We start from the raw sequence: 15885 nt of genomic DNA on the forward strand, positions 1-15885 counted from the left end.
AATAAAATATTTAGATCCAAAGAGTGCTTGAAATTGCAACCTGTGGTCTGAAGCCGGAGCAATAATGGTGAGGCAGCTCCGAACAAGATGGGATCTTAACTGCCCAGCTTTTCTTCCACTGCTCCCGCCATTTAGAAATATTTACAGCCGCTTTTAACTTTCCTTCTCTCACTCATGATTTAATTTTCTTTTTTTAAATAGAAAAAGCTTGGTGTTTTTTATAAACATAAGCGTTTCTCTGGAGTAACTACAGCTCAAGCGCCAGTGTGCCAGTCCGTCCATAGGAGAACACGACGCCGGCGCTAGAGAGGGGCCCGTAAGGGCGCAGGCAGAGCTCTCGGGTCCGTCGCAGAGGGGCCGGCAGGACCCGAGCGCGCCCGGTCCCGCGGGACATCGCTGCCGGGGGAGCGGAGCCCGCAGCGGCGCGGGGCGAGGGGGCGGCAGCGCCCTGCGGGGCCCGGGCGGGCACGGAGGGCGGGAGCGGAGGGCGGGAGCGGAGGTGCGGGGCGGAGGAGGGGGAAGGCGGCGGCGGGGCGTCACGGGAGCCCGCGCTGCTATAAAAGAGCCGGGTGCGGCGGAGCCGCGCATCCCTCTCGCCCGCAGCCACAGCGGCAGGAGCAGCACCGGCATCGCGGCGGGACAGCATCAGACGGGCATGGGGACGGCGCTGGCGGCGCGGCTCGGCTTGGGGCTCCTGCTCCTCGCCCTCCTCCTTCCCACGCAGGTGAGCCACGGAGGGGCCGGGCGCTTTCCCTCCGCCGGCCCAGGGCGAGACCCTCCCCGCCGCGGCGGCCGCCCCGGGAGCGGCGGAGGGGCGCGTTTCTCCCTGGAGCAACTCCGGCCCGTACGCGCCGTCCCGGAGCCCGGCCGTGGGTGGCGGGCGGCTCCTCGGCCCCGGGGCGGCGGCGGCGGGCCAGACGAGCGAGCCCGGGCAGCCCCGGCCGCGCACGGGGCGGGGATGGGATGGGGTGGGCGCGGACGGGCGGCGGGCCGAGCCCGGAGCCCTGGGACGGCGGAGGTTGTGCCGTGGATCATCCCGGTCAAATCAAAAAAGATGAAGTTGGAGTTCGCCCTTCTTTTTTTTTTTTTTTTTTTTTTTTTTTTTTTTTTTTTTTTTTTCCCCCCGTGGGATCCTCGAGGGAAAGGCGCGGACCCGTGGTGTGAGCGGCAGCTCAGCGTTCATTCCCCCGCCGATTAGAGGGAGCGATCCCTCCGAACCCGAGAGAGCTCCGGGAAGGCAGGAGTTTTGCAGCGGGACCCGGGTCTGACCCTCCCCCCACCGAGGCTGCCGGGCTTTGGGTCCCGTCCTGGGCTCGGTTCCCGGCAGGAGCGGGAGGTTTAGGGGCTGGAAGCAAAGGCGCCAGCCTGGGGCTGCTGCGCTGGCAGAGCCTTGCCCTTGGCGCAAAGGTAATGGATGCAGGAGCGACCCGCTTCTCCGCTTCTCTTTAAGCGGCCAAGCCGAGCGGGGCTCCCAGGTTCCGCATCGGTGCGTTGTTCCTAGAGACCACCTCTTCCAAAGGGCGAATAACACAGTATCAGAAAAATAAACAGCAACGGCATTGCTGGATCGTGTTCCCTCCTCCTCTCTTTGTTTGCAAGGAAGGGCATTATCCCTCCTCCTTTGTGTTCAGGGGAGTCTTGCCCTTGGCAGTGATGAGAGCGGGATCAGAGACTCTTCGGGTTACCGGTATTTATCACATTCACGCTGAAAAAAATCTCTGGAGTCCCATCTATTGTGACGTTGGGGAATTTGGACATAAGCCCACTCTCTCCCCACCCCCCCCCCCCAAAAAAAAAAAAAAAGGAGAAACTCGTGGGGTGTGGTGGTTTGTTGGTTTTGTTTGTTTGTTTTTTGGTGGTTTTTTTTTTTTTTTTTTTTTTTTTTAACCAAGAAAACTTAAAAAATACAAAACCAAGAGTGGAGTGGTGGTGGAGTCTTTGTATGAAGACTGAAAAAAATTCCAGGGCAGGCTGGGACTTGACTTGTATGTTATTAACCCGGCAATTCACTATTGATCACTTTCAGACCAGTTTTAACAGAAACTTCAACACAGCGATTTTTATCCTGCATCCTAAATTGCTTCCAGCATGGTGCCGATTGCCAAAAATGCTAACTACCAGAAGTCTTACACCATTCTTACGTTTTTCTATTGTATGCTTTTTTTAGTAGGAAGCACTGATAGAAAGTGCTTCTGCAGTTTTCCAATTAATTTAACATAGACTTCATTGCTTCAGTATTGAGGGCTCGATGTTTTTATTTTTTTCTGCTAATCTATTTTCTCAGTAGCACTAGAAACATGAGAAAGTGAGGACACCTTTTGTGGACAGAATTACTTACTAAACTAACTAACCTCTTTAAAAAATATACGGTTTTACTTGAGTTAATTTTTAAGAGCTTGCCCGGATGCTCTGGTAGAATACAAGTTTGCTACCATTGAGTTGAAGCCAAGCTTTCTGTATTATGCTCATTTTTGGGGATGAGATAATGTGATTCTTGCTCTTGTTTTCATCCCTGTGTTTCACTTGTTCTTTTTTCACCAGAATAAAAATACTTGAGGATATCTTTGAAAGTTTTCCTGTGCCTGTGTAGGGAATAACTTGATATTGAGGTTGCACAGAGTGCAAGTTTTTGTTCTGTCCCTATAATGCAGAGTTATGAGAGGAAAAGGTGTGGGGTTTTTTGTTTGTTTGTTTGTTTTCTTTCTGTGAACATTTTTAAAATTTGTTAATACGTAGTCTTTTCACTGCACTTTTATTTCATTTGGTTCTATTATGTTCTGGAGTGCCAATAGGTTGTGATTTAATCAGTATGGTTTCTTTGTTCTAACTTCTGCAGTTCAGTGCTACTACAGCAAGATAAGAGATGGCTGAAGTATTAAATCCACTCACATAAAGCCCCACCATTGCTTCAAAGGAAGCAGCAAGCCCATCCCAGAAACAGTATCAATAGATTCTTGATCATTGTTTCCTCATATTTTTGTTTGCGGCTTAGTCTGCAAACACAGACTGCAATTCATGCAGTTGTTTGAAAGTCTTTCTTATCCTAAGATTTGCCTTTACATAGATCTACGTTTCCTTTTTTTTTTTTTTTTTTTTTTTTTTTTGGTGAGGATTTTTTGAAACCTATATATCTTCTAAATTGGTGAAGGATTTCCATAAAGTAATAGTTATGAAAATGCATTTAGAAAAATATTAGATTTATTTCTTTAATAAATCCCACACATGCAACTCAAAATGTCTTTGTCCTTAACTGCACAATGAAAGGCGTGTGCATTTGTATATATCACTTGAGTGCTGTGACTGAGTGGGGCTGCGCAGTGTTCATTGCTACTAACACACATTCTGATTTTTATAAAGTGACAATATAACCTTTTTTTTGTTGTTACTTCCCCTCTTCTCCACATTCTAGATCTACTGTAATGCCAATGAAACAAGTCCAACACCTTCAAACAATTCTTCAGCAAGTTCCACTTCTCTGTCAGCTGTCACGAATTCAGTGAACAATACCACCACTCACGGACATGGGAATTCTCTTCACTCAACCACAAGCCTTTTTTTCATTCTCTCCATTTCTCTTGTGTATTTTTGCTGTTAAGAGACTCTGGCATGGAAATGGCTACCACTCCCCACCCTGTTTCCTGAACCACCTGAGATGGCTCAATCTCCAACCCAGCATGAGAAGAAATCAATCCAAACTCCACATAAAATCAGCTTGGTTCCACTCCATACTCAAATTAGCACCAGTTTGACCTAGAGAAGCACTCAATATTCTGACTTTCAAAGCTGACCAGTGTGAAAAGATCAGCTTCAGCAAAGAGGTAAAATTGTGAGCTCTTTCACCAAATGAGTTGGAATCTGAAACACAAGATGGAAACAGAAAGAGACCGTACTGACAAACCTAATTTAAAGCTGGGAAGAAACAAAGCATCTTATAATAAGGATGGATAATAACACTCCATGAAGAAAAAAAATCTAGAGAGTTTATCTGCCATTTAGAATAAGGTCTTTAAGAGTTTTTATTTTTTGTTTAAATTCAAAAACATCAGCAGGCTCAGAGAACCCCTAGAAAACACAGAAAAGCTCAAATAGTTCTGTCTCTTGCACAGCCTGTATGGTTACCACTTCTGGGTATTAGGATGTATGAAAAAGAAACAACATCAGTGAAAAGGGTTTAGTCTAGATTTCATTTGTATGAAATTGTTACAAGGCTAAAATAGTATAATGAATTTTTGTAAGAAGCCTCTTATTTAACGCCTGATTCCTAACCAAATGGTTTGCCAGGCAGGGCTAGTTTTGAAATAGCTAAAACCCCACCAGTTTTCATAAGAGTGGAATTATTTATGGTGGGAATTTGAATTTGACATTTTATTTAAATTGTTTGTATATTAAACCATATGTGCCAGCAAAAAGAGGTGTGGAAACATTAGAAAAAGTACCAGGAGCTTTTTATAAATGAAATTCAGAAAAGAACAAACAAACAAAGTCAACAGATGTATGCCTCCTCTTTCCTTTATTTCTCCTCCTGAGTTCTACAAGCTGTGTAAGTTTTTTTGCTCCTGGAACTTTCCTTAATTATGAAGGATTTATGAAATCTTGTGAGTAATGTTATAGTGCTGCATTTTTTTCCCTTTTTTTTTTTTTTTTTCTTTTTTTTGGCACAAGGTGAATAACTTACTGCTTTTTGAAGAGTTTTAATTGTGATAGTCTACTTTAAACCTGGGCTAATATTTGTGGTGGGGAGAAGGAATGGGGAGAGGAGAGCAAACCGCCAAAAAAACCCCCAAAAGAAATTAAATGAACAGGTGTTTGGAATATGAAGACTGGAGTCTTAATTTAATCACTGAATTTAAAAGTTACCTTTGTAAATACAACTTTTTAAATTTTTTTTCCGAATCAAAATTGCTACACTTGCACAGATTGTTTCTGTATCATCCAACACTTTAGAAAATAGTATCTGGTACTTGTTCAAAGCAAGCTTTGTTGAGGAGGTTCAACTACCTTGATGATGATACCTTGTCGGAAAAAAATTAACTGTGTTGATATGATCACATGTGAGTGTACATGATCATACCACTGTCTGTAGATATTTACCTCAGTATAAGATCATGTCAAACATGAGTGGCTCTCTAATTTTTTTTTTAATACACATCTGTCTTTCACCAGTTCACAGTATCATATATTAGTAGCAAGCTAACACAAATTCATATCAGTGAGCGTACATGGACATTTCCTTATGCTTATCATTTGTATCCAGTAAAATGTTGTTAATGATTGTATTTTGTGTTTGTGTAATAATGCTTTGGTTTATTAGCTACTGATTTTCATTGAAAAAACCTGTAAATAAAACAGTGGACAGGCAATGCATTCTAGATGCACTTCCAGATACTTCTACAAAAACTTGTACCTTGCCTGTGTTAAGTGAATGAACTGTTAAGCAAGATGGTATATGTGATTAAAAACCTCAAGGTCTAGAAATGCTGAAGTGTAATTAGTTTTATTTCTCTGGAAGGTTTTGTGCCACTGTGAATCTGGATTTTACTTTGAAACCAGGGAGTGAGATTTGATTAGCATCTCTACTAAATGTAGTAAGTTTTCCATAATTATTACAGCCTCTTCCCTTTCAAAGTATAACCATGTTTCCGTGTTAGACAAACAGTGCTTAGACAGTTTTCCTTTCTTTCTTTTGGTGGCAATGAGCAATTTTCCTACAATGGCAAACCCTGTTCCTCAACTTCTGGCTATCAAGCAATGTGAATTAACTGCTTAAGGTTTCTGACTCCCACAGACTACACTAACACAGCAGCAGGTATATCCCAATAATACAAGCTGAACCATGCTTGATGAAGGACAGAGGCTGGAAGAGGTAGGAATTTATGCAAAACTTTGCTTTAAAGCAAAAATTAACGCAGATGAGCATTCAGAAACAAATAGTCGTAGTTCATGACATTCCAAAACTGTGTCTGTGTAGTTTTTCAGATATGTTGCTTTCTAATACCCCTTAAAGCCCCAAGGTTGCTGCGTGTGGTTATTTTCACTCCCTACACATGGAGAAACACATTCACAAGTGCCTAAGCACTTAGGCACGCTGCACATGGATCTGCATTTGTCAGTGGGGAAGAGGCCCCTGGAGAGGCTTCCCAAGGCTCCAGAGGGAATGTGGCGTGGCAGGCCTTTGCTCCTGTTCCTTTGCTCCTGTTCCTTTGCTCCTGTTCCTTTCCTTTTCCAGTAGGCTGAACAAACCCAAGGAGCAGGATAAGTTTATCAAAGCTCGCTGTTCAAGTAAGTCTTGGAACGTGCAGGGAGTATCAAAGCACATTGTTCCTTTGTTTAGCTTGTCTCCAAATGCTCCAGGAGAAAGCAGGAAGATAAACCAACCAAACCCAGCTGTGTACCTTTTTTTTTTTAAACACAAAACTAAAAATAACCTCTCTCCAAAGACAGGCAAGGAAAAAGGCTGCAACGGTGAGCCTTAATTCTATAATTTGCCAGTACAATAAAAGAAGTAAAGGAATGTGTTTGAAGTTTTTGTGAAATATTCAGACAAAAGGGGATGCTTGGCTTAATTGGTACCATGCTTTTTTTCAATTTTTTTTTTTTTTTTTTTTTTGAGAAATAGATCCAAATTGCTCTTTTAATAACATTTAAGCTATTTAAGTTCTCTTGAGTTTTAGAGTTTTCATCAGACCAGATGAGTGATTTAGAAAAATGATCTGGTAACCTTTGTTCTGTTCCATTCCATCACAGGACAATGGAATCAGTGATGAAGAAATCCACCCAGGGAAAGAGGGTGTGATGGATGTATTTAACAAAGCAGGGGGGGCTGGAGGGGAGGGAGAAGGATGGAGCTTACGCACTTCACAACTATTTAATTTTTTTAAACGGCACCTACAATAACTAGAGCCAGCTCTTACCTGTGCCTCTTGCTTTCACTGATCTGTCCAGCTGAAGTGTGTCTGGATAGTGTACATTGCAATGACTCTGAAACAATACCGCTCTGTTTGATGCGTGGCACTGTTTTCGTTGTAAACATATGGTATAGCCACATATGTCCTGAATAAAGTATAGTGTTACTATTTGAATGAAAATACCTAAAGTGAGCACTCGCAGTTTGTGTGCAGCTTACTATTCCTTCCTTCTCAACATCATACTCTGAATAGCCCTTAAATTTTTCCAAATTGCAGTCTTCAGCTAGTTTAGAAATCCACAGGGACTCTGAATGAACAACTTCCATTCAGCAAACATCTCTACAAGGTGAAGTATTTTGGGCCAGGTCCAACACCACTGCTAGTGGCCTCCTTGTTTCCAGCATGATGTAGCCCTGTCCCCTGAGCCTTTCTCCACACAAGAACGGCGTACAGGCAATGCTGTGTTGTACCAAGGGTAGTCCCCCTTTGTCCACGTGGGCGTGGGACGTTGTTAATGTCTCAATAAATGAACTCGGGGTTATTTTGACAAACCATTCCTAACTCTTAGCCAAATCCATCAAATTAGGGTTTGCCTGTACAGCACAAACACTCTCAAGCTGGAGACAGCGCCTGCTCTCTAATGTTGTTAGTACATAGTTTAATATGGAGTAATTTCTCCCCAGAGTTGTTCTTATGCAGCCTGTTGGCCTCTGGAAGGGCTCATGGGAGCAAACACTTGCAGGGCTGGGCTCTTTGTCACACATTTTTCCAAGTCAGCATTTCCCTGGACTCGGGTTACACCGGGCTCTGCAGTGAGCTCACAATAACACCTTGTATCTGAAACTGAGGATGGATGTGAACGTGCTTGTATCAGAGGCAGTTCAGAGTGATTTGCATTTTGTGTGCATTCGGGCTTATAGAGATTTGATTTCCCATACATGACTGAAATGATTTAGGCAGCAGACTTTATCATCCAGCATCTTTATTGTAATGGATACAATTGGGAACGTTTCTTGTTTTTGCATTAAAGATAACTTTGAAACAGGAGCTGTCAGCTCTGCCTCGTAGCAGCACAAAGCTCTTCATTCTAGAACGCACATTATGTTTGTTTGATACAACCCTACTGAGCCCCGACAGATGAAGGGGCTGGTTATTTTAAATCCATCAGTTTATCTACAGCAGCTCGAACAGCAGCACTAGGCTTTCTGCAATACGTGCTTTGAGACGTGGTCTTTTCATCATTATGCAGTAGCCTCAGGAAAGATACTTGATCCTTACTTTGGTTATCAGCCTTCAGTTTTCCAAGTGAAACCCTCAGCATCCTGCTCATGAATGCATAATTGCTCTGGTTTAGACTTCATCAAAATGTCCAGAATGAATGACCTGGAGCTGAAGAAAAAACCTGATAGATTCTTTACTGCCCGATCAAAATCCTAAACTAAGAGAATCTCATCTGTGAAGGGCCATTCAATTCTCTCTCGAATCCAGTAATACTCCCTGCAATGTATGTGCTACAAATACATGAATAAAACATTTTCAGGCTTTTCAGAAGTGAAACGAGACTCTTTCTTTTATGCTTTCAGCTTAGCAGGAGCTATGCTTCAACAACTGATGGGTGTACAATATAAAATTTGATCACACAGCAGAATTAAATCGTGGTAGCTTGGTTCTGCTGCATAAACTGAATGATCGCATTCCACCAAAATCTCTCTTGAATGACCTAGCGTGAAAAGTATTCTTTATGTGGCACAAATTATTAAAGGAAGCAACGGCTCTGTGAAGCAATTGTTCTGTTTCCCGCTTTTCAACCACTCTCGCTGAAAGCACGGCGTGGACTTTTTTCAGATCGCTTAGTGTGCATAACCAGGACTTAAAGTCCATGCTCACTATGCTGGAATATGTAAACTTCACGTGACAAAAACTCTCTATGTTTTTTTTACTGAGCTGTATAAAGCACAGATGGTTTTTGAGGCACAAGACTGAACCTTGTGTTCAGAGGGATATATACACCCAAGTACAATAACAAATGCATATTGAGTGATTGCTTGGACTAACAGGATTCAAAACTGAGTACATACAGTTTATTATAGCAATTAAAACCACAATAGCAAGAATTAAAAAAAAAAAATTAAATGGGTAGAAAACGTGTTGTGAGAACCTTCCTTGTTTTGGAATCAGGAAGAATTTCCTCTGAAAGCAGATTATCTGGTAACTGTTCAGTTACAAAGACGGTCTGAGGCAGGTTAGTAGAATGAAAATGGACTTCATTGAATCATAAAACATGATGTAGAATATAGATTTGATGGAGTCTTTGCTCAAACATGGCAGTTTCAGTGTTCTAGTGCTTAAGTACAAAAAAGTTTTTGAACGATGAGGAAGTCTTTTGGCAGGGTTGTGCGAGTAATGCAAAGAAGAGATGGCATCATTATTCTGAGACACAACGACATTTGTATTGACATATCTGCTATCCACGTTTTTAAAAACGTACTTTCTAAAACTTGCTGGCATTTTGTGTCTTTTCATATTTCCAACAATAACTTCAACTTAATTTTTTTAAGGCTGCTGTCACTACTCTGATTTTGTTGTCTTTCCTGTTTCAGGAAACTAACACAAAATTACATGCAACACAGCAAATTTTTCACATTGGAATTAGCCTCCATTCCAAAATTCTCAGGCATCTCTAAGGTGTGCCCTCTTGCAAAGTGCCATCAGTAAATGAGCCAACAGGAAGTATTACTGGGATGACAGACAAGGTATTTTCTTCCGTGCTAGTTTGTGTTTTTACTGAAATTAAAATATCAAAAGAACATTTTCAGAAGACAAACTCCACAGTAATTTAGCCCTGTTCATCTGGCACTGGTCTGAGGCCTCTGACACAGTTTTACTGTAAGCAAAAGCACATTGGCCAGCATGGTGAAGGAACAGGATGAGAGGTAAAGCAGCCACACGTACTCCTGTGACCTGACTGAGATGTCAGCTTTGATCCCAAAATGTGTGATTCATTCCACTAGGGATTTGGTGGATTTTGCTAGGCAGCTAATGGGGGTCTGTGACTTTAATTTGTATTTCAATGTGTTTACATTTAGCAGGTCTGTTCTTACTCAGCAGTGCAGGCTGACACTGTTCAACTTCTGCTTAGTTCTTTTTTGTTTCCCTCCAGTCTGATATGAAGTGTTCTTCAGAGCAGAGGCAGTGTGTGCTGGTAGCTTGCAAAACTCCTGGTAGACATTAGCCATTCGTCAGCAGGTTTTACACCAGTTTCTGTAACAGCAGTCATTAAACCCCAGGTCTGTCAAAGGTAATTTGGTGCCTGACTTGAACTCCTGTTCGGATCAGCGTCATTGTGGGTTGTAGTCTGGCGACCTTCTGTGTAAAATCGTGTAAAATCAGTGTATAATGTTGAAAGCTCTTATGAGATCTTTGTGGGATCACTGCTTATTTTTCTCTTCTGTTTTGTGTGCCTGCTTGTTTTTCTTCCTATACTCTAGAACCTCTGATTGCTATGGCCGAAGGAGTATACCTTCAGTAATACCAACGCGGTGTCTCTCATCTCTGCTGCAGCCGGACCGGGGGATTTAACGAGCTCGGAGCTGCCTGGTGTCCGCAGTCCGCCCGCACTCCTGTCCCAGGTGTCGCACTGGGGATCAGCACCCTCCCAGAGCAGCCACACTGCTTTGGTGCTTCAACCCAGGGACAGCCGAGGGCCCCAGTCCAGCCCCGGTTTTGTGCCTGAGCCAATCATTGCGCTGAAGAGCAGAATGATGGGTTTGGCTCCATCTCTGACAAGAAGGAAGGAGGGGCTGAGAGAAAGGCTGATGAACAGGCAATATGGGGAACTGCATCATTTTCCAGACCCTTCAAACTTGATTTCCAGAGTCACTGAAATACTCTATTTGCTCTTAATTATCAGCTGAGTATAACTAATTATAGTTAATATAGACATGATATATCCATATTATTATATTTTTATATAGATAGTATAGCAAATTACAGCTAATAGTTTATAGCTAAGTGCCTTTTAATATGTTTTCAGCCCTGAAGATCCTGCAGTCTTGCTGGGTTTGTTCCATCTGGGGAAAGTGTAGTTTAATTGCTGTCCTGCACACGACAGGGTGAGGCGTCAGGGCGACTGACAGAGAGAGGGCAGGGCTTGGCTCAGCAGGCAGTGGATTTGCTGGGGAAAAGGACACTGCAAAAAATAAAGAAACTTCTGAAAAATGCTTAAGGCAAAACCTTAAAAAGAAGTCTTACAAGCTACAAATAAGAAGCGCTGTGTCCAGTTTCGGACACTGCAGTTAACAGATATCAGCTGGTAAAATTCAGAGTAGAGCAATGAAGATCACAACAGCCGTAGATGGAAATAAAGTAGAAAGAGTAGAGCGTATTTAGCCACAAAAAGAAAAGTAAGAAGCATATCGAAACCTGTAGGTAAAAGACAGTTGCTGAGATGTAGGGACAGAGCCTATCCTTCCTGTGTGCTGTGAAGATAACAAGTCATGTTCATAACCATTGACCGAAGTTACTGGGGAAGGTTGAGGATGTTTCTGAAAGCAGGTTAGATAAACACCATTTCGAAATGATTCAGATCTAGCTGATCTTACCTTTGGGCGAGAGGAAGGCTGGAGGGCCTCTCACAGCCCTTCTTTCCCATCTGGTTCCAAGATAATGGTGTTGATTCAAGGATTTGGGGCATCTGGAGAAGCAATGTGGCTTTGTTGCATAGGACACAACAGAGTTGCTATAAGGACAAGGGTAAATAAGGAAGGACAGACAGCTTGTATGGATGAAAGATAATTTTAATGATGCTGCATGGTGGGGATAAGGAATTGCTATCAGATCACTATTTCACTGCTTTTGAAGTTAACTTGATTGCCCCTTAGTGGACAACCCCACGAAGACTGAAGCCAAGGGAACCCTGGTGTCTAACAGACACTTTCTGAGTGAGCTGAGTCTTTAAAAAGGCTCACTGTCTCTCACATGGGACGAGTGTTTGTTGTTTCTAATCTATTAATTAAGGTTTTTAGAGGATTCTTTTCTTTTCCCTAACCCTCTTTTTTCATGGGATGAGAAGAAATTTAATTCTGTTTATGGCTTTGACTGCCCTGTTAAAATCTGTTGACATGGGTCAGTGGGTCCCAACACTTGAATTAAAGAAACGTGAAGATGTACATGCACCACGTGGTCATGGAAGCTTAAAGCCAGTTAGGCTAGAAATTATGTCAGCTTTAAATAATAAAAAAGCTATCATCCCTTTGATGGCATGAGTGAGACAGTAAGGAAGTTCAAAGAAGTTGTTTCTTAATGTTTATTCCTTGAAATATGCTTCTGTATGTAGCAACACTTAAATCAAATGGTGATAAGGCATTTGTCAAATAGCTCAAATTTACTCTGCTCAAAATTGGAAGAGGAGTTACTGAAATTTTAGTAAGTACACAGGAAACCTGGAACTCATAATATACTATGAAAGGTTTGTTTATTTTGTCTAATTTACGTCTTTCAACCTTTCATTTTCCGTAGAAGGAGGTAGAATACGAATTGCTTTTTTTAACACAGCAAAGATTCTCTAAAGGTTACTATAGCCTCTGTAGTCCATTCAGCACATTCAGAATGCAAATTAGTTCCACATCAGAGTCTTTTTGTGAGGCTTTTCATTACAGGGGAACATGTAAAGCACTCGAATTTCTTTTTTAATTTCAGATAAAGGTGGATCAAAATGTGGATAGATCTCTTTATTTGTATTTTTAAGAGTCTTTTTAATACTTTTTCCTATCAAACATGAAAAGGAAAATAGTTGCATTTCTAGGCATTTGGGGACCCCTTTGAAGCGCTGAGCAAAGGAATGCTTAATACTTTGAAACTATGTATTATTGAAACTATCAATTACTTTAACATTTTTCAAAGGCAAAACACGATCCTCACCAGACCAGCTTTGTGTCTCGCTTTTCTTGTTCTGAGAGATTGTCTATCTGTATTGTAATGAGAAGATGGTCAGACTAGCTTAATGTTTAGCACTCCTTACTTTTCATCTTCAAAATGATTTGTGAACATCAAGCTGGCATATCAACTTGAGTTTCTCTAGAAAATACTTGTGTTGAATACAAGCAACAGATCATGACTTTTTGTAAAATCCTGTGGCAATCATCATATGCTAGTGGTAATTTTAAAACCTTCCAAAAATGAAATAGGGCAAAATCATTTTGGGGTGTTTTGGTTTGTGGTTTTTGTCTGTTTGTTTGTTTTGGGGTTGTTTGTTTTTTTCAAACTAAAATAATACCTGTTGGATTTCTGGTGGTAAATAACATTGCTGAAGATTTTGTATTACTGAGGCCTGGTTTTGTAATTTTTACTCAGGTTTTGGTTGAAGTCAAAGATTGCAGCACTGATTTCTGTTTGAAGCAATTGTTTAATTATTTGCAATGCGTAGGGGTTGATCAAACCTTTTGTGACTCCTCCCATTCATCTTGTTCTTGCTTACATTTTACTAACACTTTTAGAATGCTTCAACAGAGATGAAAAGTCTACCTAGAATATGTGCTGGGTCCTGACAAGAAAGGCAGGGAAGATACCATAAAAACCTGGTGTCATAAAAGTTTATTGTGAGGAGACTCTGTTTGAGGGGTGGCTCTTACTCTCCAAAAAGCTCTGATTTATCAGGCAATAAGTAAAGACTGTAGTGCTAGAAAAGGTGATGGAGAAAAGAAATGGACTGGTGAATTGTTCAGTTCTGGCATCTGGTACTGCTGGATGCTTACTTAATAAGTCTTTACTCATGATGTGTGCAGTGGTTAAAACAAATGCAAACCTCTTCATCTCAAAAGAAGAAATAATTTTGAAAAGTCCTGCAAGTTGTCTAATGAGGAGCGACACCACTGCACATGTTTATATTGCTGAACATTCAACATATGTAAGGAAAAATGTGATGACATAATGGGATGTAAAATTCTCTGATTATATGTTATTTGGTTTATGTGACCTTTCTTATTTTCTTTTTATTTTCCTTGGGAAAAAACCTCCTTTTATTTTTTATTCATTTTCTTAGCTACTTTTTTGTTTTAAATGTTGATGATTTTTTTCCCCCGGTGATATTCAGTGCCATAATCTATGGTTGGTCTTGACTCTATTCAAGGTAGCCATAGTCCTCCTCCCATCCAGTCTTAAATTGTGAATATACTTCTGTGGCCTAGAAAGTGAGACCGTTTTTAAAGACTTGTTCCCCTTCCTTTTTTCTCCATTCCCTGGATTTTTTCTCCTCCAGGAGAAACTCTTACTTTTTATTTTTTTTAACAATTGTGTAGAATTAATCCCTTCTAAAGATTTCTATTAAAATTCTATTATCTTCCTCTGTTTTAAAATCAGAAATGTATAATGCAGATGTTGAAATATTCTGAAGATCTTGAATCATTACGAAAGCTCTGTAATTACATTTATTATTAATGACTTTCATTAGTAAATTATTTGAGTTTACGTTGCTCCTTTCATCCCAAAGACTTATGGTGCTATATAGTAAAACATTCATTACGGCTTAAGACATCCCTGGAAGACAAATGAGTCCTCTGGCTTGTCTAAATGTGTGCAAGGGGAGCTGTAAGTGAAGGCTGCTCACAAGACAGGAGCTGTGGGCCAGGTCAGAAGACAGAATAATTCTAATGTGGCCTGACTCCTTTTCCCCCCTGTATGTTCCAACCATATGATTTTTTTTTTTTCTTAGTGCAATTCTGAAAGAGCTTTATCTACATCTCTCTGTGTCACAAGCTTTGCCCAGGGGAGAATGAGACAGCTGGAGAACAGGAAAAGTGGGGATTTCTCTGGTCAGACCCCAACCAGCTGCTCCTGGGCTCACAGAGGCTTGTGCTTAGCATGGGGCAGTGCTCTGGGGCTCCTTTTGCTCCTCTCCTCAAGGAACAACTGCTAGAAGTTGAGACAGCTCTACTTGAACATGCACCTGAATTTTCTTCTGAGTTTAAGCCCATGATATATCTATCTCTGCTTTGGCAGCACTCTCTGACACTCTTGAGTAGAGAAACATGCACTGTGGTGCTATGTCAAATACCTCTAGCCTGTGCCTAGAAAAGAGAGACAGAAATGAAGTCACCAGAACTGACTGTGACAGCTATCTTGGATGTGCAATTTTTGCTTTTAAGAACAGAGAGCAAAGATGTTCACAAGATGTTGTTTGGTGCTTTTTACCCACACTGGTGCTGGAACGCTGAATAGCTTCCAATTAATCACTATTTTGTTGGAGCTAGAGCAAAAATCAACATCTACTCTTCTGTGGAAGTGAAATGCCTGAGCTGTTTGTCATGAGTGGCTTCTGCTAATGGCAGGGTATTTTATCTTACCAATAACCAGAAGTTTGCATTGATCCATGGGAGTATGAGGGAAGGCCAGGTTACCAGTTATTAGATATTGCACCACACTAATGGACTGATTAAGCTTCTGTCCATAGTATTTCCTTGCAGTGCAGAGACTTTTTCTGGCCTTTTTGGGGGGGTAGATTGTGTGGGGGAGGAGGAAAGTGGTGGTGAGAGATATCCTGAATGACACCAAGAAGTCAGGCACTGGGACCTGAATCAAGGATATAAAATTCTTCATTTGGTGCAGTTCCTTTTTGCACCTTCTAAACTGGAACATTGGGGTGGGTGGTTTTTTGGTTGCTTGTTTGGTTTGAGTTTTTGTGTTTGTTTGTTTTTCAAAAATTCATCACAGAGCAGCTTGCCTCTGATGCTGGAGGTTAAGTATAGGATATATCACAACCTTTAAGCTCATTTCCTCACAGGAATCCCACTTTGCATCTGTTGAAGGAGGAGAAATTTCATGGTTGCTGATGGGGTCCCTACTCTTCAGGTGGGGTATGATTATTCACCTGCTATTTCCTGAGGAATGCAAGGTCCTTTGATCAGGTGAGATAACAGCAGCATTTCTCAGGGGCTTGGAAGTGGTGTTTTACAGGAATTGGACAATCTTTTGCTGAACCTAGCAA

General features: G+C 41.5%; 1 protein-coding gene across 1 annotated transcript; it reads left to right on the forward strand.

Moving 5' to 3' along the window:
• The first annotated feature begins 592 nt into the window (after positions 1-592).
• Positions 593-5475, forward strand: CD24 (CD24 molecule). Its single transcript, XM_040060690.2, has 2 exons — positions 593-724; positions 3410-5475. The coding sequence occupies exons 1-2, from the start codon at positions 656-658 to the stop codon at positions 3593-3595; spliced, it is 255 nt and encodes an 84-aa protein (XP_039916624.1). The 5' UTR covers positions 593-655; the 3' UTR covers positions 3596-5475.
• Positions 5476-15885: the final 10410 nt, after the last annotated feature.

The sequence above is a fragment of the Hirundo rustica genome, chromosome 3 (genome assembly GCF_015227805.2).
Source record: "Hirundo rustica isolate bHirRus1 chromosome 3, bHirRus1.pri.v3, whole genome shotgun sequence".
Lineage (NCBI taxonomy): Eukaryota > Metazoa > Chordata > Aves > Passeriformes > Hirundinidae > Hirundo > Hirundo rustica.

Bases quoted from the DNA above. Each gene is read 5' to 3' on its own strand.
- CD24 (XM_040060690.2), top strand. From the start codon at position 656: ATGGGGACGGCGCTGGCGGCGCGGCTCGGCTTGGGGCTCCTGCTCCTC. The intron at 725-3,409 runs GTGAGCCACGGA...TCCACATTCTAG, and splicing joins CCCTCCTCCTTCCCACGCAG to ATCTACTGTAATGCCAATGA.